At 40.5% G+C, this 22447-nt stretch overlaps 1 protein-coding gene across 3 annotated transcripts; it reads right to left on the minus strand.

Moving 5' to 3' along the window:
• Positions 1 to 575: 575 nt before the first annotated feature.
• LOC148882566 (transmembrane protein 106B-like) lies at positions 576 to 14114 on the minus strand. Of its 3 annotated transcripts, XR_016113478.1 has the most exons (11): positions 13986 to 14114; positions 13536 to 13601; positions 12198 to 12401; positions 10613 to 10676; positions 9429 to 9588; positions 7187 to 7327; positions 7049 to 7098; positions 6464 to 6517; positions 6230 to 6387; positions 5618 to 5687; positions 576 to 2240 (listed from the first exon to the last, which is right to left on the minus strand). XR_016113478.1 is itself a non-coding variant. In XM_088987037.1 (10 exons), the coding sequence occupies exons 3-9, from the start codon at positions 12391 to 12393 to the stop codon at positions 6252 to 6254; spliced, it is 801 nt and encodes a 266-aa protein (XP_088843163.1). In that variant the 5' UTR covers positions 12394 to 12401; positions 13536 to 13601; positions 13986 to 14113; the 3' UTR covers positions 576 to 2240; positions 6230 to 6251. The 3 variants fall into 3 exon arrangements, 1 of the variants encoding a protein (XP_088843163.1); XR_016113477.1 differs by having other exon boundaries at positions 5618 to 6387; positions 13986 to 14113; XM_088987037.1 differs by lacking the exon at positions 5618 to 5687 and having other exon boundaries at positions 13986 to 14113.
• Positions 14115 to 22447: the final 8333 nt, after the last annotated feature.

Consider the following 22447-nt stretch of genomic DNA (forward strand, 5'->3'; position numbering starts at 1 on the left):
GTTTACGAATGAATCACTTAAATTTGCATATACTCTCAATTAATAGCTGGACAGAGGGCTGCAAGGTCTGGCGTCGGTCGAAGAAGCGCACACCAAGTGGCTTCGTGAAAACTGACCCCCGCCACCACTAAATAATAATAATAATAATAATAATAATAATAATAATAATAATAATAATAATAATAAATACATTTCATTACAGTCACATGCGTTCACTCAACCGGGAATGACTCAAATAGATCAAGTTAGCTAGCTAATAGATGACTAATAGCTAGTTAGATAGCTAGTTAGACAGCTAATAGATAACAAATAGACAGGCCAGCTAGGTAGCCAGCAACTGTGACCTCGTTCAACCGGTAATAACTCAAATAGATCAAGTTAGCTAGCTAGCGAATAGATGATAGCTAGCTATCCAGTTAGACAGCTAATGCGCCTTATATATGGAAAAGGTTTGAAAATACACCATTCATTGGGAGTTCGCCTTATACACCGCAAAACACGGTAAATAAATGGGTAAAAGACAATCTTCCTGTGTTCGAGCCTCTGTTCAGTGTCCAAGCGAATTACAGCAACAATTTCTTTCAATCTGTTTATTCAACTGAAATTGCTAAAGTGATCATCGGAGACAATCAAAATCACATATAACACAATCGTGAAAAGGATGACACATTTTCAAAGTAAAACAATGAAACAACTATTTTGCATTGAACATCACACAGTGTATGTTAGGATTTAAAAACTGCTTTTCAAATCAAGCGGTGCACAATCATAACTCTGGTTGATAGCAAATGTTATTCAACGGCATCGTTGGAGAAAAAAAATCTTGACTGCTACTCTTAGTGTGGAAACTAAACGATTGATAAATGAAGACCAAAAAAAAAAAACACAAGGTGGAATTATTTTATAAATGTGATGGGTTGCTGGTGCATCACTGCTTATAGTTGTATAGTATATTGCAAATTTCCCCATTGTGGGACAAATAAAGCTTTTCTGATTCTGATCAACAAAAAGCAATGTTTTACATGACAGGAACGAAAACATCAAATGATGATCTAAAACAGTCGGAAATATTAGTACGGTGATACCTCGGTTTACAAACCACTTGGCTTACGCACTTGTCGGTTTACCAACGTTACATTTATGAACATTTTACCTTGGCATATGAACTTTTTTCATACACGAAGCTGCCTCAATGAGTGGTGTGTCGTTCGCAAACGAGGCCGTTCTTCTAACAACACAATGAAAACCGACTGTTTTTGTCCTCTATCCCCCCCGTCTTCGGTTAAAGTCACGTGATTGGTCAAGAACGCAGCAGTGAGGCGGGGTGGTTTAAATATTAAAGAGACAGGCAGGCGACAGTGAGAGTTTCAACTTTGATAGTTCAAAGGCAGAGTGGAGAGTGCAAGGTTAAAATATCCCATCAATCAGGCTCCACAAACAACCGGCACAAGCTATCTGTACACTTGATGCAAAAAGCTATCAACCCAGCTAGACAGAACACAATTGATGAGGAACAAGGTGAAATTATGGCAGAGAAAACACTTACAAGGGATCATTCCTCAAGGTGGTGAAAGAAGAAGGCTACGTTAACTGTCTAATGCTGAGGGAAGCGGCCACTCCATTCCATCAACGACCATCGCAAAGGTAAATAAAACCACTTTATTATACAGTACAGTTTATTTCTTTGATTATAATACCATAGCACAATTATTATACCTGAAATACTGTATATTTTGTGTAGTTTTCAGGCTTAGAAAATTAGAAAGTAGAAAAGTATGTTTTATGGGGACCTGGGAACGGATTATTCTCATTTTAATGGTTTCCTTTGGGAAATGAATTTTTGGGATACACACTTTTCACCTTACACATTCTGTCTGGGAAGCAATTAAGTTCATAAGCCAAGGTATGTATCACTGTACAAAGAAATTATTTTTGATCAGGGTTTAAGATTGACATTTCTTCTCAATATATCGATATCTCGACTGTGAAACAAAAAGACCGCAAGTATTAACCTCACAAAATTAAGAAGTACAAACAAACATTACAACACGGCATTGGTTATTGATTGTAGTAGTGTCCACAAAGCACAATGTCCAGTGATAAAAGCTCAGTTGAATAAAGCCGATCATATTCCTTTTATTATTTCCGTAACGTAATGGCCTCTGCATTCTGGAATTATCCAACAAAAGTTTCTCCCCGAAAAAATGCGTCGGAGGAAATTATCTTGCGGGAACAAGACGCTGAAAGTGAAATTCAGAAGAAAAAACAAACAACCTTAAAGTGCATTCATGCTAAAGTTCATCTCTCTTTGGAGATGAGAAAAAAAAGTCGCAAATTTGCTAGATGTAAACTCACAAATTTGAGACATTTAAAGTCACAAATCTGCTCAAAAAAGTCTCAAATGTATCAAATTTGTTCTGCAAATTATCTCTCCTAGCAAATTTGTGACTTTGAATCTGAGTTTGAATCAAACAAATTTGTGATTTTAAATGTAGCAAATTAGCGAGTTTGAATCTAGCAAATGTGGGACTTTTTCACTCAGAATAATCTCAAAAAAAGGTATATATTTCAACCTGGCCCTAATGCTCTTCCGTATTACGTGCGACCTGCAAATATCTAAACTAGCACACAGAGCACATGCAAATCCCAACATGGGCGTTTGAGTGTGGATTATAACACAGTAACGGCGAAAGAAAAACATCTCTAAAGAAGTCTTGTGGAGTGGAAATCAACAAACAGATCTGCAACACGGAATTTAGATGTCTTTTTTTCAAGAAAACAATCCTAAAAACGTCAGTAGTTAATCAATTCATAAGACTCATTCAATCAACCTAACATGCCGAGTTTTGGGAACTGTTGTACCTGGAGAAAGTTCATGCGAGCATGGGACAGAATCCACACAGGAGGGCCTGGACAAAGATTCTAACTCAGAACCAGACATGCGAAGCACTCAATCACCATATTACCGTATTTTCCACACTATAAGGCGCGTGCCCGATAATCCAATGCACCTTCAAAATGGATCAATTTCAGGCTAATTTCTTGAAAGTAGCATTTTTAACTCATTCATTGCCAGACGATGTGCAAAAGTATGTCCACTCCAGCGCCAGGGTTTTTGTCATTTTCACTCAAATTGCAGGACCCACAGAATATTAAGTTTGAGGACTACATAAACATTCAATTCAGCGTAAGAAACATCGGACTCTCTTTTTTCATCGGAAAAAAAAGTTAATTCCAAAGTTACACGGGTCTGGAGTTATCTGAGCTTGAAATGGAGGCGGCTATACAGAATACAATACATCTATATTGATTGATATAGCGCTTTAACAACAGATGAAGCTGTAACAACGCGCTAAAATGGACAAAAACAAATGCCGCCCCCTTGTGGAAAGGGAAAAACATTGCCAGAGGTCTGATCAGCGTTTTATCGGCACCCCTGCGAGAAAAAAACAATACTGGAACAAATTCGAGAATAGCAGCGAATGAGTTAATATTTTGTAAAGCACCGTGTTAAACCTGCAATGGTCGTGAAGATTGTGTATAAATAAAACGGTGTTATGTTCTCTTTAGCATAGCTCCATCTAGTGGATGCACAATGCAACTGCAGCCAGCCACGATTCTATTCTATGCACCTTATACACTGTTACCTTTACTTATGAAATTAATTAGTTCTGAAAGAATTTTCTTCACTCTAACATTTTTTTCAGTAGGGACACATTTTCTAAGTAAATGCCATGATCACGCCAGCCCCCCAAAAATTCAGGCACAATTGTTTTGTAAAACATAAAAAGGCACGAGAATGTCATAAAACAGATTACAGTGCAATAAATCAGTTGTGCATAATGTACATACAATACAATACAGCGATACCTTGGCTTATGAACTTAATTGGTTCCCAGACAGCGTGTGTAAGGCCAAAAGTGTGTATCCCAAAAATTAATTTCTCATAAGAAACCATTAAAATGAGAATTATCAGTTCCCAAGTCTCCATAAAACATAATTTTCTACTTTCTAATTTTCTAAGCCTGAAAACTACACAAAATATACAGTATTTCAGGTATAATAATTGTGCTATGGTATTATAATCAAAGAAATAAACTGTACTGTATAATAAAGTCATTTTATTGACCTGTGTGATGGTTGTTGATGGCTTGATGAAATGGAGTGGCCGCTTTCATCAACATTAAACACTTGATGAGGAACGTAGCCGCCTTCTTCCACCATCTTGAGGAATAATCCCTTGTAGGTGCTTTCTCTGTGATCATTTTATCTAGTTCCTCATCAATTGTGTTCTGTTTAGCTGGGCTGATAGCTTTTTGCATCAAGTGTACAGATGGTTTGTGCGGGTTGTTTGTGGAGCCTGATTGATGGGATATTTTAACCTTGCAGTCTACACACTGCCTTTGAACAAAGTATCAAAGTTGAGAAACTCTCTCACTGTTGCCTGTCTGTCTCTTTAATGTTTAAAGCACCTCCCCTCACTGCTGCGTTCTTGACCAATCACGTGGCTTTAACCGAAGACTGGGGGCGGGGAATAGAGGACCAAAACAAGCCGGCTGCCATTTTGTTGTTAGAAGAACGACACATCACACTTCGAGAACGACACATCACTCATTGAGGCAGCTCCGTGTACGAAAAATAGTTTGTATGCCAAAGTAAGATTTTCATAAATTTAACATTCGTAAACCGAAAAGTTCGTAAGCCAAGGGGTTCGTAAACCGAGGTATCACCGTATAATAATAAAAAACAAACAAAGAATAGAGTCAAGAATAAAAATGACGGGGATTTCACTTTTGAGCTGCATCCTCATAGTTTTTTTTTGCCCTCTTGAGTTCATCTTTTCTCTCAGAAGGTTTTTGCTTGGCTTCTTGTAAAGAACTGATCCAAGAACGTTTGCTTTTGTCAGCTTCAAACAATCCTTTGAAAATGTCCCAGCCAAACGTTAGCAGAGTGAACGATCATCCGACTGGTGAGCACTTTTTCAATGACACAGCAGCTATCAGTACGATGCATTCAGGAAACGTTAATATCTAGAAATTAATTTCATAAGAAGAGGGAATATTTCCCTGTTGAAATATTTTGTAACTTGAAAGTTTTGTTGCGCCATATGTCTGTGTAAACTCTCAGTCGTACAGGAGTGGTCCATCGATGAAAAGGTTTCTTCAGCCGTCATCTGTACAAATTTCAAGGTGTCGGACGTTTCGCTTCTTATCCAAGAAACTTCGTCAGCAAACTAAAGTCTTACTGGTAGTTTTCTTGGATGAGAAGCGAAACGTCCGACACCTTCAAAGAAGTACAGATGACGGCTGAAGAAAACCTTTTCGTCGAAGTTGCGCCGTATATTCCGAAGCACCTGATAGTGTGGAAAATAGTGTAGGACAACGACACCATTTTTTTGTATTCTAACTGACATCAGAAAAACGTTTTATAGTCTCTAAAATACCCAAAAACACGCAGGCTGATATTTGTAGTCAAATGCAAAACACCAATCAAAATGACTTCAAGGACAACCGACGCCTCCGGACAAGTTGTGTCCAGAATTTGTAAAATGGCTTCAAATGACTTCTACTGAGCGCATTTGACAAAGATTCCACCTCATATTAAAGCTTCATTTTACCTTTTAAGACTCGCGTTGAATATTCAGCAAGTCTTGTTTTCCAGTTGGTGACGTCACGGAGGGAACGCCCCTGACAGAGAAAGCGACACACAATGCATTTTGGGGATTTTTTTTCGTTTGAAAACACCGCGTTGATCGTGAAATTAGAAGGAAAACTACATAAATAACGCCATGGTCAATCGTTGTGTGTCACAGCCAATTGCGGTAACACGAATAAAGAAGGTGTAAGTTTACACAAAGTCACCAACTGGAAAACAAGACTTCATGAATATTCAGCGTGAGTTTTAAAAGGTAAAATCTAGCTATATGCTGTGGAATCTTTGTCAAATGCGCTCAGTAGAAGTCATTTGACAAATTATGGGCGCAACTTGTCCGCAGGTGTCGATTGTCCTTTAACTCACTCCAAACGTTACAAGTAGCATTTTTTTCCCCAAGTGTTCCCCCCCTCTAAGTACCGCGATAGTAGTTTTTTTCAAATACTCAGGTGAGACCAGTAAGAGCGTCCCTGGGTTAATTCAGTCTAGATTTCTTGAAATCATAAAACCATTGTGATACTTCATCTGAAGGACTCGGAAGAAAATGAGACAACAGTAACAGGTAACACAATCGTACTTTGAATAGTCGTCTGTGGTTGTTACTCAGGATGTGGGATGCTAAAGGGCTTTGCCATTCCGCTGTTGGAAGTGGTGTTCCCGCCGCAGTCGACGTACTGGTACATCTCCTGCGACACTTGCTCCGCGTGGCTGAAGTATGTGGTCGTGGCAGTCACTCTGTCGAGAGGGGGATTGAGGATAAGCGCAGGTCTACACATTCGCACACCATTTTCAAAGTTACAAGACAACTTACTGCATCATGAAAACTATGTTGTGAACCTTGATGGATTGCAGGGTACAGTAGTCACTGTAAATGTAAACAAAACCGTCAATTCAGGACTGCGCCATTAATGTTATCGTGCATTTGCTAAGGAATTACAGTTGTGGTCAAAAGATGAAAAGGTTTCTTCATCTGTACTGTATTTGTTTTGGCCGAGCTTTGACGTCGGATGACCTTCCTGACACGAACGACCCTCTGTATTTCTCCGGGCTTGGGACCGGCGCAAGAAGACTTATGTCCCTTTGTGGCTACAGAACAAGCAACTCGCTCAGTAAAAGGCTCCCAAACACAAAATGGTCATCGGCGCAGTAACCTCCCAAAAAGCAAAAACTAGACTCACCGATGTTGTTGATTCAATACAACGTAATTCAATGGAAGATTGTCAACTAGCAACCGCCGGGAAGGTACGAGAAGCCCACTGATATGCGCTGAACACGCACAATGCGTCATTTCAATTCTCACCGCCGATGCTCAGATGGGGATCTTAATAACTTCCAGCAGAGCGGGGAATCGAATTCAAACAAGAATGCTGAAATAAATAGGCATGTAAGCACTTACTACATGCTGCTCATCTCATCCGCGATGACGGTGGGGACCATATAGTCAATCTGGCAAGAAAGAAGGGGATGGATTTCTCTCTCACACGTTGACGTTGATTTGGGAGGCACATTTCATCCTCTTTCATCTGTGAGGTACCTGTTTCATATCGAGAGGGCCGATTGCACTTGCGTTCATCATGCGAGATTTGCCAATCACCGTGTTGACGAATTCCACTTGAGCGATGATGTTGGTGACCTCGACGGAGTAGTAGTTATTATTGGTGATGTTGAGAGTGTTCTAAAGAGACACGCAAAACTGAGACTAATAAAGGCATATCCAATCCAATCCAAAAGCATTCGCGTCAGCATCGGCATTCATAGCGATGATCATCAGGAGAGTCAATGTTTTCAATCTAAAGTTTGTCACTAATTACACTTTTTTTTTCCTTTCCTCGGCACTCTATGAAAACATTGTTTTTTCCTCCAATTCATTTTAGGTTTATCGGTTACAGTGTGATTTGTCTTTATTGCGTATGTGGAACTGTCGCGGCTTGGAATTGGAAGCGGATTTATGTGGGACAGGAGATGTGAGAATGTCAATGGATGCTACAGCTTTGTTTGCTTTCAACATTTGGCTTGTCGTAGACGCGCACGTTCCACCATGGATGCTTCGATCCTCTCCTCTTTCATCTAAAAGTGCTTCATGTCACAAAGAGAGAACAGCAAGTGCTGAAGAATGAATGACTCTGTGTTGTCATATTATTTGTATTTAGTTTTTTTTTTTTGTTTCCTTTCGTAACTTTGCTGCTGTATTACTTCCGGTTAGAGTGAACGCTGGCGCGAATGGCTGCCGCTGCTCACCCGCACAAAAAAAATCCAGTGACTGTAAAGTGTCCTTGAGAGTTTTGAAAGGCGCTTAGAAATTATATGTATTATTTTTATTAACTAATTCACTGGCATTCACAAATTTATTCGGGGATTGAAAATATGACAGAGCGCCATTCCCAAATTTGTTCGGGTTTTGTTTTTTCATGCTTGGGTGCCGATAAAGCGCTGGTCATAGCGTTTGGCAATGTTTCCTTCTTTTCATAAGGAGGCAACATTTCCCCTTTTTTCCACTATGGCGCTTTGTTAAAGCGCGATATAAACCCATATGTATGTACAGTGATACCTCGTCTGACGAACGCTGTAGCTTACAAACTTTTCGCCTTACGAACATTAAATTCGCAAGAATATAATCTTGGCATACTAACTAGTTTTCGGCAAACGATACAAACCACACGGAGCGCCACGGTAGCCGGCGGACTAGTATTTGGCGGAAGAACACCAAACCACATGGTCGAAGAGCACCACGGTGGCTGGCGGACTAGTTTTCATCACCCATTTCTTTGAGTGCATATGTAGTTTGTTATCAAGGATACTTTTGCTATTATGGGATCGAAAAAGACCGCACCACAGGCTAGTGTTCAGACAAAAAGGACACAAAACAAAATTACGGTCGAGCAGAAGAAGGAGAGCATGGAGAAACACGACCGAGGTGTGCGTTTGTGTGACTTAGCGTCCCAGGACCAGTACGCTAAGTCGAGCATTGCTACGTATGGCTAAGGGTGTTTCTGTGTTAACTAAGCAACGATCTCAGGCAATAGAAGAGATTGAACAACTTCTGTTCATTTGGATTAAGGAAAATCAGCTCGCAGGGGACATTGTGAGTGAGGGTATTATCAGTGAGAAAGCACGGCAACTTCACTCGGATATTATCGAGAGGCAACCTGGAAGTTGGTCATCCATTGACAACTACCATCAGAAAGGCAAATAAAATGACTTTATTATACAGTACAGATTATTTCTTTAATTACAATACAATAGCACATTTATCATACATAAAATAAGGTATATTTTGTATAGTTTTAAAGCTTACTTAGTTGAAAATGATGTTTTATGGGAAACTGGGAACAGATTATTCTAATTTTTAATGGCTTCTTATGGGAAATAAATGTTTGTCAGACGAACTTTTGGCTTTACACACACTTTCTGTGAACCAATTAAATTCGTATTGCATTGTATTTTGGACAGCCACCCTCATTTCAACCTCATATAACTCCAGACCCATACAATTTAGGAATTAACTCCTTTTTTCTGATGAAGGAAGAGATTCTGAGGTTCCTAAGGCTGCATTGAATGTTTATGTGGCCCTCGAAGTCAATATTCTGTGGATCCTGGAATTTAAGTGACAATGACAAAAACCCTGGCACTGGAGTGGACACGTTTTTGCACGTATGGCAGTGAAAGAGTTAAATACACACAGAAAAAAATAATTGGCTGTTGTGTTTGGTGCATGAAAATGGTTTTAAAAAAACACCGACAAATTGGAACTGGAAAAAACAAGCTTCTTGACTTGCCGTGATGTTGAGATAGACACTCTGCTTCTCTTTGTCGTAGCCGACGTAAACGGACTTCACCCCGACGTAGGTCACATCAATGGATCGAGGGAAAAGGAAAAATACAGCCAAAGTGGACAGCAGCAGGCAGACAACAACCGATGCGGTGACATACAACTTCCTGCAAAAGACACAAGAGGAAGGACTTCAGGAGTTTCGAATGATACAAATGGATCATTTTCACAAATCGGGTTGAGTGAAGGCCTAGCTAGCTAGCGGTTAGCTATCTATTAGCTAGCTAGCTTTCTATCCGTGTTACTTTGCTATCGGGTTAGCTGTCTGTTAGCTAGATAGCTTTCTATCTGAGTTACTTCCAGGTTGAGTGAAGGCCTAGATAGCTATCTGTCAGCTATCTATTAGCTAGCTAGCTTTCTATCCGTGTTACTTAGCTATCGGATTAGCTGTCTATTAGCTAGCTAGCTTTCTATCCGTGTTACTTAGCTATCGGATTAGCTGTCTATTAGCTAGCTAGCTTTCTATCTTGAGTTATTTCCGGGTTGAGTGAAGACCTAGATAGCTATCTGTTAGCTATCTATCCGAGTTACTTAGCTATGAAATTACCTGTCTATTAGCTAGCTAGCTTTCTATCTGAGTTACTTCATGTTAGCTATCTATCTTTCTGAGTTACTTCCGCTGCTCACAGAAAAACGTAATCCTGTGACTATAAAGTGACCTTGAGAGTTTTGAAAGGTGATTATAAATTAAATTAATTAGCTAGCTATCTATTAGCTTGCTGCCTGGTGAGCTGGGTATCTATTAACTATCTATTGGCTAGCTAGATTTTTATTTATTTGAGTTATTCAGGGTTGAGTGAACGCTGGCGCGTTTGGCTGCCGCTGCTCACCCACAGAAAAACCTGTGACTGTAAAGTGACCTTGAGAGTTTTGAAAGGCGCTTATCAATGAAATGTATTATTATTATTATTAATATTATTATTATTATTATTATTATTATTATTATTATTATTATTATTATTATTATTATTATTATTATATGCATTTAATTCAGATGGTTTCACTGCAACAATCAGAACTTTTCTGCAAATGCGGCCATGGTAAAATATTGCTAGAGCTATGAGCACATCACTGACAATGCCTCTTGTCGAGCTTTTTAGCCGCTATGCACACAAAGATAAATGTACATACGTCCTCCGAGGCCGAAGTCTTTGGTCACTGTATGGAATTAACGCCACAAGTTGATTTTCCTGACCTGCGGAAAGAATAATGACCCTGAAAAAAATTCGACACACAGGTGCTAACTGATGACATTGATGCGTACTTTTCGTACTTTTCACACTATAAGGCGCAACAGAGTATAATGAATGGCATATTTGACAATTGTTTTTATATGTATTGGATTGGATGGATTGGATTGGATTGGATTTGCCTTTATTCGTCTCGCAGTGGAGAAATTTACATTTCACAGCAGCAAAGTTATGAAAGAAATGAAAGTAGAAAAGCAAAACACAGGAGCTGCTGGAAAGGCAGCCACTCTCGCGGCGCCGTCTTGAAGTCAAAAGAACAAAAAAAAAACTAAATAACAAATAACATGACATCACAAAGACACAGACAGACATTCATTCTTAAGCACTTTCTGTTTGTTACATAAAGCAGTTCCAGATGAAAGAGGAGAGGATCAAAGTGTCTCTTCACAAGTGGATCAGGGACATCATGGTGGAATGTGCACGTCGACTACAAGCTAAATGTTGAAAGCAAACACGCAGCTGTAGTATCCATTGACGAAAAGAGATCGTCTCACATCTCCTGTCCCCCATAAATCAGCTTCAATTCCATCCCGCGACAGTTCCATATACGCATCGGTGCTCTGCGCTGACACTCCTTCCTTCTTATCGCGGGCTCCTCAAGCCATGTATCCATCCAGCCGCAGACTGTCCAACAGCACCGACCTTCCGCTGAACACAGCGGGGCTGTGAAGATGCTGCCCATTACAGGCGCAAAAAAAACACAATGGCCCCAGTGGTGTCCAGCGATGACAGTCGAATGGCACCGACATTCCTCCCATTCAAAAACAGTACTGGCGTATTCATGCTGTCAAAAAGGCGCAACCGCTCAGCACAGTCTCCTCCTTGATGAATGCCGTGGTCAAAAATGCTGAAAAACAATCCGTATCCGTTCCACACGACGCACAACAACACAAAGTGACAAAAGAAAACACAAAAACAAGACAAAAACAACAAAAAAAGCAAGGCTCATCAGAGCACTTGCTGACGGCTGCCTACTCGGGCGCCATCTTGGACTCCTTTTATATGTATGTTTTTTATATGTATGTCATATGTGCCGCGGATCATGTAGCAATATGCGCTAATCGTTATGGATTTGCGCCGGTGCTGGCGCAGTGGACTAACAAAGTTGCGCCAGTGGTTGTCAAAATGCGTAAATGGCGCAAGGGCGCGGCCCCGATGCATCCCTGAAATAGTGTTGGGCAGACAACTAAGGTTACAATTGGTTAGTGCTAAAAATCACCACTAGATAGGATAGTAACGGTAGAAGCCAACCAAGTCAAATGAGGAACATAAAGACACTGTAATAGCATACACAAGGCGCACTGGATTATAAATCACACGGTTATCTTTTGAGAAAAGTCAATGATTTTAGGTGCGCCTTATAGTGTGGAAAATACGGAAAATATTGCTTTACCTTGTACTGAAATTTCACACTGGCGCAAATTGAGTTAGCTCAATTATTTCAACACACCACAAGCAAGGGTTACCTCTCGGAATCCTTCCAGTGCCCTGACACGTAGGACACGTCACACTATCTCGTCCCGTAAACTCCACATATGGAAATTGGGACACATCACCACTCTTCCCATCTTCTGTTGGACTGTCTTCTAGGTGAGAGGTGAGGGCATCTTGAGCCTCATGATACGTCGTCTGTTTCAGGAAATGGGAAAATGGTTTCCCCATTGTCACACCTGGAAATGTAAAAGTGGGCAGTCTGAAAATGGGTTGTTCAACGTGCCTGTGAACATGCGGTGATCTATTCCATTACAGTCTCGTTTGTAGACAAGGTGCGTCTAAATGTGATTAAAACAGTGTTTTCTTCATGAAAAAATTGCACGATGGTCACCTCCAATGAATTTGATGCCGCCTCCAGCCGGATTGATTGATATCATTTTCCAATCGGCTCATCGTGACAACTGTGTTCGGGCAGTAGGTGGGGGGGACACCGTGAACCGCTAGCCAGCCAATCGCAGGGCATGCTTTAACATCATATAAATCAATATGTATTATATTGGAACATAATAATAATAATACATTTAATTTACAAGCGCCTTTCTGAACACCCACCTTTACAATAAAACAACAATAAATACGACAATAAAACCATGACTAAAATGATAAATAATAAAATAGCAGATTAAACTAGACCACGAACGCATGTTTAAACAGGTGGGTTTGGAGGTGGGATTTGAAAGTAGTATAGTAGTATTTCATAGTAGTAAAATCCTAACTGAAAGTATGCTTTCTGTAAAAAGATGAGTTTGTTGAATTTACTAAATAGATTCACAGTCATGGCCCAAGGTCAGAATGGGATCACCTCTGCCTTAATTTTAGACAGGAAAACCCCTGTACTGATTTTGTACTGAAATACCTCCATGGTCCAAATGTCAATGCAAGTCAAGGGCAAATAGTATCATTTGAAATTGTACAGAAAGAAATAAAGAGCATGTCTTAGATCAGGGGTGTCAAAGTCATTTTTTTGCCGCGGGCCACATTGTAGTTATGGTTTCCTCTCGAGGGCCGTTATGAATTTGGGGAACCCATTAGAATGTTTAAATCCCTTCAAATATTACATATAGAGCACCCAGCAAATTAATGAATAACTCGTTTTCAAATCTGAAGTCAAGAATAATGACTTTTATTGTGGTTGACATTCAAAAATATGAAATTTTGGCTCAGATTTTAGCAATCATCATGGAATTTAGCAAGTTTGATTTGCTTTTGCGGGCCGAAAAAAATGGGCCGGATTTGGCCCGCGGGCCTTGACTTTGACACCTGTGTCTTAGATGAAGTGAAATAAATGACAAAACGAGATTTCCTCTTACCAAATGGTAGTGTTCGACTGGCTCAGGGACAAATAAGAAGAGGGAAAAACCTCCCGCTGAATGGCGCTACAGACAAACCAAAATGCACAATCTGTTGTCAGACACTATGGACGATCAAGTCAAATGTTATTAACACGCAAAATGGGATGCAAGCTGGGTGATAAGCAGTTAAAACTATCAATCTTTGACACTAAAAACAGCAAAACACACACAATCAAGACTATTATACCGTACTGTACAGTATATCTGACGCCCTAATTTCACCAGCTATAACTAAAGACATGTCAGCTGGATATAACATAGCAGCAATGTTCCATTACGATTTAAGCTAACATAACCTAATACGATTTCACTGTTATGTGTCAACAACATCGGAGTTTATTGATTCATTACATATCACCCAAATACACAATATTTACAAAATTCCGAAATGAAGTTACGGAATTATACCTGTAAATGATGCGCAGGTTCGTGAGTTATTCCGTATTTTGTTTACACTTAGAAACAGACGTGCGCGAGCGGATAACACATCTTCTTCTCTTTACTTTAATGGCAGTAAAGTTGTGAGCGCCATCTTGTGGTGTGGAGGGCTCAAGTACCATTCGCCAACCAGGTCTGTCTTGAAAACACGAATACACAAACAAATCACGTCCGCACGGCGCAACAACAAACATAAAGTGATACGACTGTAACATAAAGTGACTAAATAAAATACACGCACGAAAAAAACATCACATATAAGGCGTGAACACTCGTTTTAAAGAAAGAGTTTCAAAGTAAGGTTAAAAAAGGTGAATTTGGCTTCCATGAAATGTACAAAATTTACATTAAAAAACTACATGCGTGATATTAGCAAGCCACGCCCCCGGGCGTGAGAGGTAGGTCACGCCCTCATAGCAACACCAGCTGAAAATGGCGCGTCACAACAACATCCGTGACACTCTGACGAAGCGGAAGTAGACGCCGAAAAATGTCAGGTATTTGAACACTTGCAGTACACTGTCTGGAAGTAAAGAATCTGTTTTAAATGAGATGTCAAGTAGACAGGATGAACTTAATACAACGTCCACCGCAATTGTTTGTGTCCAGTGAACCGAGCGCATTAGGTACTCGCAGTCGTATATCATTGTATTTTTGTGAAGTACGTAATGGTTTTTTTTGTGGGATTTTCCAAGCGATGCAGCTTATGATGACGTATTACAAATGTTTCCTCCATGCTGACTCTTGAAATTTCCGAATACAACTAGACACGGGGGAAAATCATTGAAGTTTGCGCTCTTATTGCTAACATTACAGTTTAAAAAGCTGAGTAAGTTGTATTTTCATAACTCATAGAAGATATTAGCATTAGCATCTATATTTCTAGAGCTCGCAATTTTTTCCCCCAGTATTCAGTGACAGCCATTTTGGATTTCTGTCGAAAGTCTGCCTGCATTCCATCGTTGATATTTGCTCATTTATATTTTGAATCTTTTCTTGTGTTGTCTGTCGTTGTTTAGAATTTCAAAAGCTTTCCAATGGTACCATAGTCCTTAAGATCTGCTAAAAATTAAGAAAGTTATGATAGTTTAAAGTGTAATAAAGAACTCGGTCACAGATTTTCATATTTTAACTGTTTAATTACAGGCAGAAAATCCCCTCATACAGTATTTTGAAAATTAACAATTCCATGATTTCATAGAACAATAATGTATACATCATTGGAAAGCTATTTAAATGCACTTTAATGTGGTATTAGAAAATGTGTGTTGAATTATTATTGAACCATTTTGTCACAGCTCTACTGATATTGTTACAGCGCAGGATGAGATAACAGCATGCAGAATGAATGCATATCGTAACACATTGTCACACTGACAGCTGTCAAAAGTAAGCAGGAGGGCTTTCACAAGTGTGGTGAAAATTCCAAATGTTCCATTTTTGACAACGTATACTAAATGTGTTGAAATGTTAAGCTCTGATACACAGGACATGTCACTTAGCTCAGTTGGTAGCGTGTCCACGCCATATTTTCCATTATATATTATTCCTTATATTTTATTTTACATTTTCTTCAAATACGTATCTCCCAACGCATCTGTTGTTTTGACATTTTGCTTTGATGTGTACTGTATGTATAAACCATGGAAGTGATGAGGCAATAATGACGTGTTTCTTTTTTTATCAATAATTGTATTAAAACAAACAAAAAAAGGTTATTTAGACGATTATTTCAGAAGGATTTAGAGCAACTCAGGAAGGGGCATCGTCATCAATGGCATAATTTCCTAGCTAACCATTCATCGTGGGGACCGATTACAAGAACTTGGATTACATCCTCTCTTTTGCGTGTGCGTGTGTGTGTGTGTGTGTGTGTGTGTGTGTGTGTGTGTGTGTATGTGTGTGTGTGTGTGTGTGTGTGTGTGTGTGTGTGTGTGCAGTACAACGCGGAAGACCAGTGCAATCTTCATCAAGCACAATCAAAAATTTGAGTGATGATTTGGCCTCCTGAGTGATGACACTTGATTAGTGACAATATGGGTGGTCCCCTAAAAAAACAGATGACAGCTGCTCTTCAGTTACTGACAAGAGCACTTGTGAAATTTCGTGACCGCTGCCGTAATTTGATGAAGGTTAAGGATCCCATCACAGGCACCTGGCTGTGCTGCAACAGTTTTTCATCACCGCGACAAAGAGCCCAGAAATGGGATCCTCAATAAGGTAAAATCCACAGTTGTGGATTTTCTTAAAGGACAACCGACACCTCCGGACAAGTTGCATCCATAATTTGTCAAATCACTTCAAATGACTTCGAGTGAGCGCATTTGACAAAGATTCCACCGCATGTAGCTAGATTTTACCTTTTAAGACTCACGTTGAATATTCACGAAGTCTTGTTTTCGAGATGATGACGATGCCCGACGTGACGTCACGGAGGGAACGCCCCTGACCGAGAAAGCCACACACAATGCATTTTGGGTTCTTTTTTTTTTAATCGGAAAACACTGTGTTGATCGCGAAATTACATGGAAAACTACATAAATAACGCAATGATAAATCGTGTGTCGCAGCCTATTGCGGTAACACGCATAAAGAAAGTGTAAGTTGACACAAATTCCTAGCGGACAAATCAGCCCATTTCATATACTGGACGAAACGAGGCTTGTGCGCCATCTTGTGCATTTTCTGGGCGCTACATCGGAATCCAGATCTTCACCGGTTTGAAGACGGCTTGAATTGATACGGAAGGACTTCTTGAATCGATTGCAAACATTTATGCTTTCTTCTTCAGAACTATTTGAATCATATTCATAACTGGATGAGTAACAAGAAAGCAACTTCTCCGTATCTGAACTCTCTGAAGCCATTGTTTTGATTCTGGAGCAAGGCAGTTTGTGAAGGAGTATCCTGGCATGATGTCACAAACAAGGGGGCGGGACTTTCTGAATCTCCCCAGTTTCGAGCTCATTTAGTGGCAGTTTTGGGACACTTGAAGTCATTTTTATTTTTTTTTTGCATCTGACTAAAAATATCAGCCTATGTGTTTTGGGTATTTTCCATGCTATCAAAAGTTTTTCTGATGTCAGTTAGGAAACAAAAAATGGTGTCGATTGTCCTTTAAGAGATTCACGAAAATACTCAATTCAGAGTTGTTGAGATTAAATACAGGAGCCCGGTGGTCCAGTGGTTAGCGTGTGATCGAGATTAGAGAATAAGAAGTTATCATATTTAAAAGTTTCATGCCAGCGTGCAGAGGTCGTGGGTTCAACCCCGGTTGCGACCCACCTGTATGGAGTTTGCATGTTCTCCAGTGTGGGTTTTCTCCGGGTGCTCCGATTTCTTCAAACATTAGCTAGCTAGTTTTCTATTTCATTTATTCCGGGTTGAGTGAACGCTGGCGCGTGTGGCTGCCACTGCTCACCCACAGAAAAAAAACTGATTCTGTGACTGTACAGTGACCTTGAGAGTTTTGAAAGGCGCTTAGAAATCAAATATATTATTATTATCATCCAAAGTGAATTGCCATCGTGCCACATTATAATAATAATAAGAAGACATTTGATTTCTAAGCGCCTTTCAAAACTCTCAAGGTCACTTTACAGTCACATGTCGTCTTTTTTTCTTTCTTATATTTTGCATAGTATGGTCAATTGAACGTTTTTGCAATTTTCTCTAGTGTCACATAAAATAAACATTTCCCATGTTTCCAAAAGAGAGCGAGCAGTACACAAATCTACCACACGAGGGCGAATTTGTTGTGATCATTTGTGGTATTCACAGTAAAATCAGCGCATTGTCATGTTTGGGAGCCTTTTACTGAGCATCTTCATCTTTATTAAGCTCATAGAGTTGCTTGTTGTGTAGCCACAAGGGGACGCGAGCCGTTCCCAAGCCCGGATGAATACCGAGGGTTTTGTCAGGAAGGGCATCTGTCGTAAAAGCTTGGCAAAAGATTTTACTTACACTCGAGCAGAAGAAGGATAAGGATAATTGAAAAACACGAACCAGGTGTGCGTTTGTGTGACTTAGCGTCCCAGGACCAGTAGGCTAAGTCGACCGTTGCTACGTATGGCTCAGGGTGTTTCTGTGTTGACTAAGCAACGATCTCAGGCAATAGAAGAGATTGAAAAACTGCTGTTGATTTGAATGAACGAAAAGCAGCTAGCAGGGGACAGTGTGAGTGACTCAAACAGTAACTCCCTCCCTCCCTCCATCCTCCACCCACTCCATTCCCCATCAAGCCATCAACTACCATCACTAAGGTAAATAAAACAACTTTATTATACTGTACAGTTAATTTCTTTAATTACAATAAAAACAGGGATATTTTTGTTTCGTTTTAAAGGACAATCGACACCATTTTTTGTTTCCTAACTGACATCAGAAAAACGTTTTATGACATCAAAAATACCCAAAAGACGCAGGCTGATATTTTTAGTCAAATGCAAAACACCAATAACAACGACTTCAAGTGACCCAAAACTGCCACAAAATGAGCTCGGAACTGCCGAGTCCCGCCCCCTTGTTCGTGACATCACGCTAGGATATTCCTTCACAAACTGCCCTGCTCCAGAATCAAAACAATGCCTTCAGAGAGTTCAGGTTGGGAGAAGATGCGTTCTTGTTACTCATCCAGTTATGAATATGATTCAAATAGTTCTGAAGAGGAAAGCATCCATGTTTGCCATCGATTAAAGAAGGCCTTCCGTATCAATTTGAGCCGTCTGGACTCCAACGTAGCGCCCAGAAAATGCACAAGATGGCGCTATAGCTCCGTTGGCTATGGGCTGATTTGTCCGCTGGGAATTTGTGCAAACTTATAATTTCTTTATGCGTGTTACCGCAATTGGCTGCGACACACAACGATTGACCATCGCGTTATTGATGTAGTTTTCCTTCTAATTTTGCCATCAACACTGTGTTTTTAGGTGAAAAAAAGTACAGTCCATAAAATGCAGTGTTTTTGTACAGTCTGTGTAGTGCGTTTCAAAGACTCGATTAAATGTCACAAAAATGCGATTCTTTTTGTTTCAGAACGAACTTGCTAGCCTTTGCCTAGTCCACCCAGTTTGACCTTGTCATCTTTGATTGGTGGCCTATTTTTATTCCCGAGAAGCCGCGATGAGCTTTCTTCAGACCAAATCAGCAACCATTCTGATGAATTTACGATTGGTCCTCATGCTCAAAATTGCTGTCCTTGTCATTTCCATTGAGTAGCTTTGTAGGCAGCGATTGTGTCGGACTGAGTGTCAGGGTTAATCAGCAGTTCTCAGAAGCTTGTCTCCACTGCGCACAAAGCATCAAGGAAGTGCTGCGGTGGCAAAGATGATTGACGTGTTGTAAATTGCTAAGTTGACCGCATGTCTTATGCCAAAAAGGAAACAAATACATATTAGCACGTTCTGCTTGACTCTGAAGTAACCTTCATGGGATTTTTCTTAACTCATTCATTGCCGTTCCCAAATGTATTTGGAAAACAAAAGCACGACATGGAGCGCCATTCCGGGGGGTCTTGCGGGGGGTGCCGATAAAGCGCTTGTCAGATCTCTGTCAATGTTGTTCCCTCCCGTGAGGGGGCAGCATTTCCCTTTTGTACTGTGGTAATAGCTGTGATGCTTTTACATTGAAAGCACCTGACGGATGTTAAATGACGACTGCTCGAGCTAGGTGTTCAATAAACTGTTGCTCGCCACATATCAATCTCAACTAACTCCAGACCCATATAACTTAGGAATTAACTCTTTTTTTCGGATGAAAGAACATAGTGTGAGGTTTCTTACACGGCATTGATTGTTTATGTAGCCCTAAAACTTAATATTCTGTGGGTCCTTGCAATTTAAGTGAAAATGACAACAACAAAAAACCCCTGGCACTGGAGTAGACACATTTTTTTGCACATCGTCTGACAGTGAATGAGTTAAACAGCATCAACAGCACATAGGCTTCGTCATGCTGACGAGGTCATACCAGAGCTAATGGGGCAATCAAAGCCAGGCATAGTACATTAGAGCTAATCAGACAATCGTGCTTACAGCAGACTTCTTAGATCGTTACCGCATAGGCTTAGTCATGCTGATGAGGTGATACCAGGGCGAATGGGGCCAGTCGTAGACAAAAGAAGTAATCAGATTAGCTAGCTAGGAGTAGTTGACTGCTCCCTCAACCTTAGAGCAGGGACCGATCAGCGCAGAGGTCCGGCACCGCCACCTCTCTCCGTTACGGATAAATATATGCCAGAGTTACCAGCACAACTTTAATTTGCTGACGAAGCTCTTCGGATAAAGAGCAAAACGTTCGACACCTTAAAAGAAGTACAGATGACGGCTGAAGAAACCTTTTCGACCATGGACCGCTCCTGTACGACTGAGACGTACAGCATCAAATAATAAACCAGCCGTAATTTTAGATTGCGACAGTACAACTCCCAGGAGAGCTGCTGGCACACAGTGGCCCATTTGCCCCATTTGCCACAGCTGTTCGGGGATCCAAGAGATTGCAGCTATCACTTTAAAAAGTCACTTGAGAGTCTTTTATGCGCATGCATTTGTTTGGTGCTCTTCTTGATAGTTTTATGGGTTGAACTGCGCTAATGCTGAACAATTTTGTTTTTGACTTGTTCATATTGAGCTCACGAAACCGGACACCCTCAAGATAGATGGGTCCGGAAAACAAGAGAAGATGATGACTGAGAGTGTCAAAAGTGGAAAGAAGGCAGAAAAACAGGTCGTGCGACCGTCTCACCAAAGGTCACGCCGTGGCGTGGACTTGCATGTCTTCGTCTGGGACGTGCTCATTAATGGTCACCGATGTAACCCGTGACGGCAGCTGCATCAGGAACTCAAGAATAACCCTTTGTCTGCCAATTTAAAAGGAGTTTCAAGGAAGACGTTTGGCTATGACGGCACCGACAAAGCAATACTGTGGCTGTATTCTTGCTGGATATTGCAAGGATGGAAACAGCCGTTGCAGCAACAACCGGCGTTCAGCACGCAGCCTGAGGCCAAATCTGCATATGAACAGTGTGTTCACACCAGGAAAACATGCATGGGGCATCCTCTCACAAGCCGTGTAGCAAAAAAAAAAAAAAAGGAGAAGAAAGCGTCATGAGAAAGCACAATAATGAAAATATTGACAGTGCTGGAGGCAAAACATGACTGGAATTTGAGAAATGTATCAGTGTGTGTAGAAATGACCAATCCATATTTTGATGATTCTTTTCAATGTTTTGATCAGATCGGCTTTGTTGAATGAACAAATGAACAAAACTACGGCCAATAATAATCATAATCATAATAATAATAATACATTTCATTTACAAGCGCCTTTCAAAATTCACCAGATATGTTGTTCTGTGGGTGAGCAGCGGTAGCCACACGCATCAGCGTTCACTCAACCCGGAAGTAACTTAAATAGATAGAAAGTTGGCTATCTAGTTAATAGATAACTAATAGATAGCTAGCTAGATAGCTAATCGATAACTGATAGATAGTTAGCTAGATAGTTGAATAACTCAAATAGGTAGAACGTTAGCTAGATAGCTAATAGATAACTAACAGATAGCTAGCCAGCCAGATAGCTAATAGATAGTAAATAGCTAGCTAGGTAGCCAGCTCGATATTCAGCTCGTTTGCTATCTCAAGTGAGCAACAGCTTTCCTTGCCATCTTTCATGAAGAGAACAATCGTAATTCAAAGGACTGCCTGATTTTTTTAGGGCGGGGTTCGGTGTGACGACTTCACAACAGATAATAATAGTAATAGGATATCATTTTCAAATATGATTTGATACTCATTCTTGAGTTCAAATCCAATAGAGAAAAAGGCCATTTAACCTACTTTGCACTCAAAGACCGGGTTGAAATATAAGCACATATTGGCAATAAGGAGGCTCAAAAATTCATACACAGCCCTTCCCCATGCTAGTTACTAAACCCCTTTTTCCCCCCCCCATCCCCCATCAACCAAACCCCCACTCTGCACTCCCCGCGACCCCCTCGGATCTTTTGATGCTCTACCAATGAGAGCTGCACAGCTCTATTCCTTCCCGGAGACAGGAACCTCCAGGTCTGTGCAATCCACCCCTCTGCTTTTCATGCTCCTTAACACCAATCACACGCTTGTCGCTGAATGATAAATTCCACATGGCGGTAACTGAATTGGTAGAGTGTTGTTGTTGTTGTTGTTGTTTTTTTTTCATGCCACGCTTGGGCTTGGCAACTGACTTCTCGGGAACTCGTGCAGTCAAACAAACAGCAGATACCATTTTTGTAATTTCTTGCAGGAAAAAGTCAAATCAAAGATGACTTGTCTTCCAATTTACAGACTTTAGCGGTGGGAGCAAGCCTGCTGCTTGAGAAACGAGGCTTTGGTGGCGATGTGCCACAACTCGCAGAGGATTAAGTCAAATCCGCAAAGCATAATATCAATATCAAT

The sequence above is a fragment of the Hippocampus bargibanti genome, linkage group LG20, assembly GCF_051943395.1.
Source record: "Hippocampus bargibanti isolate YZ-2025 linkage group LG20, ASM5194339v1, whole genome shotgun sequence".
NCBI classification, from domain to species: Eukaryota; Metazoa; Chordata; class Actinopteri; order Syngnathiformes; family Syngnathidae; genus Hippocampus; species Hippocampus bargibanti.

Coding starts and splice junctions, on each gene's coding strand:
- LOC148882566 (XM_088987037.1), bottom strand. CDS start 12,393: ATGGGGAAACCATTTTCCCATTTCCTGAAACAGACGACGTATCATGAG. Junction 10,677..12,197: donor CACTGGAAGGATTCCGAGAG/GTAACCCTTGCT, acceptor TTCTTTCCGCAG/GTCAGGAAAATCAACTTGTG. Junction 7,099..7,186: donor GCCCTCTCGATATGAAACAG/GTACCTCACAGA, acceptor CTTTCTTGCCAG/ATTGACTATATGGTCCCCAC.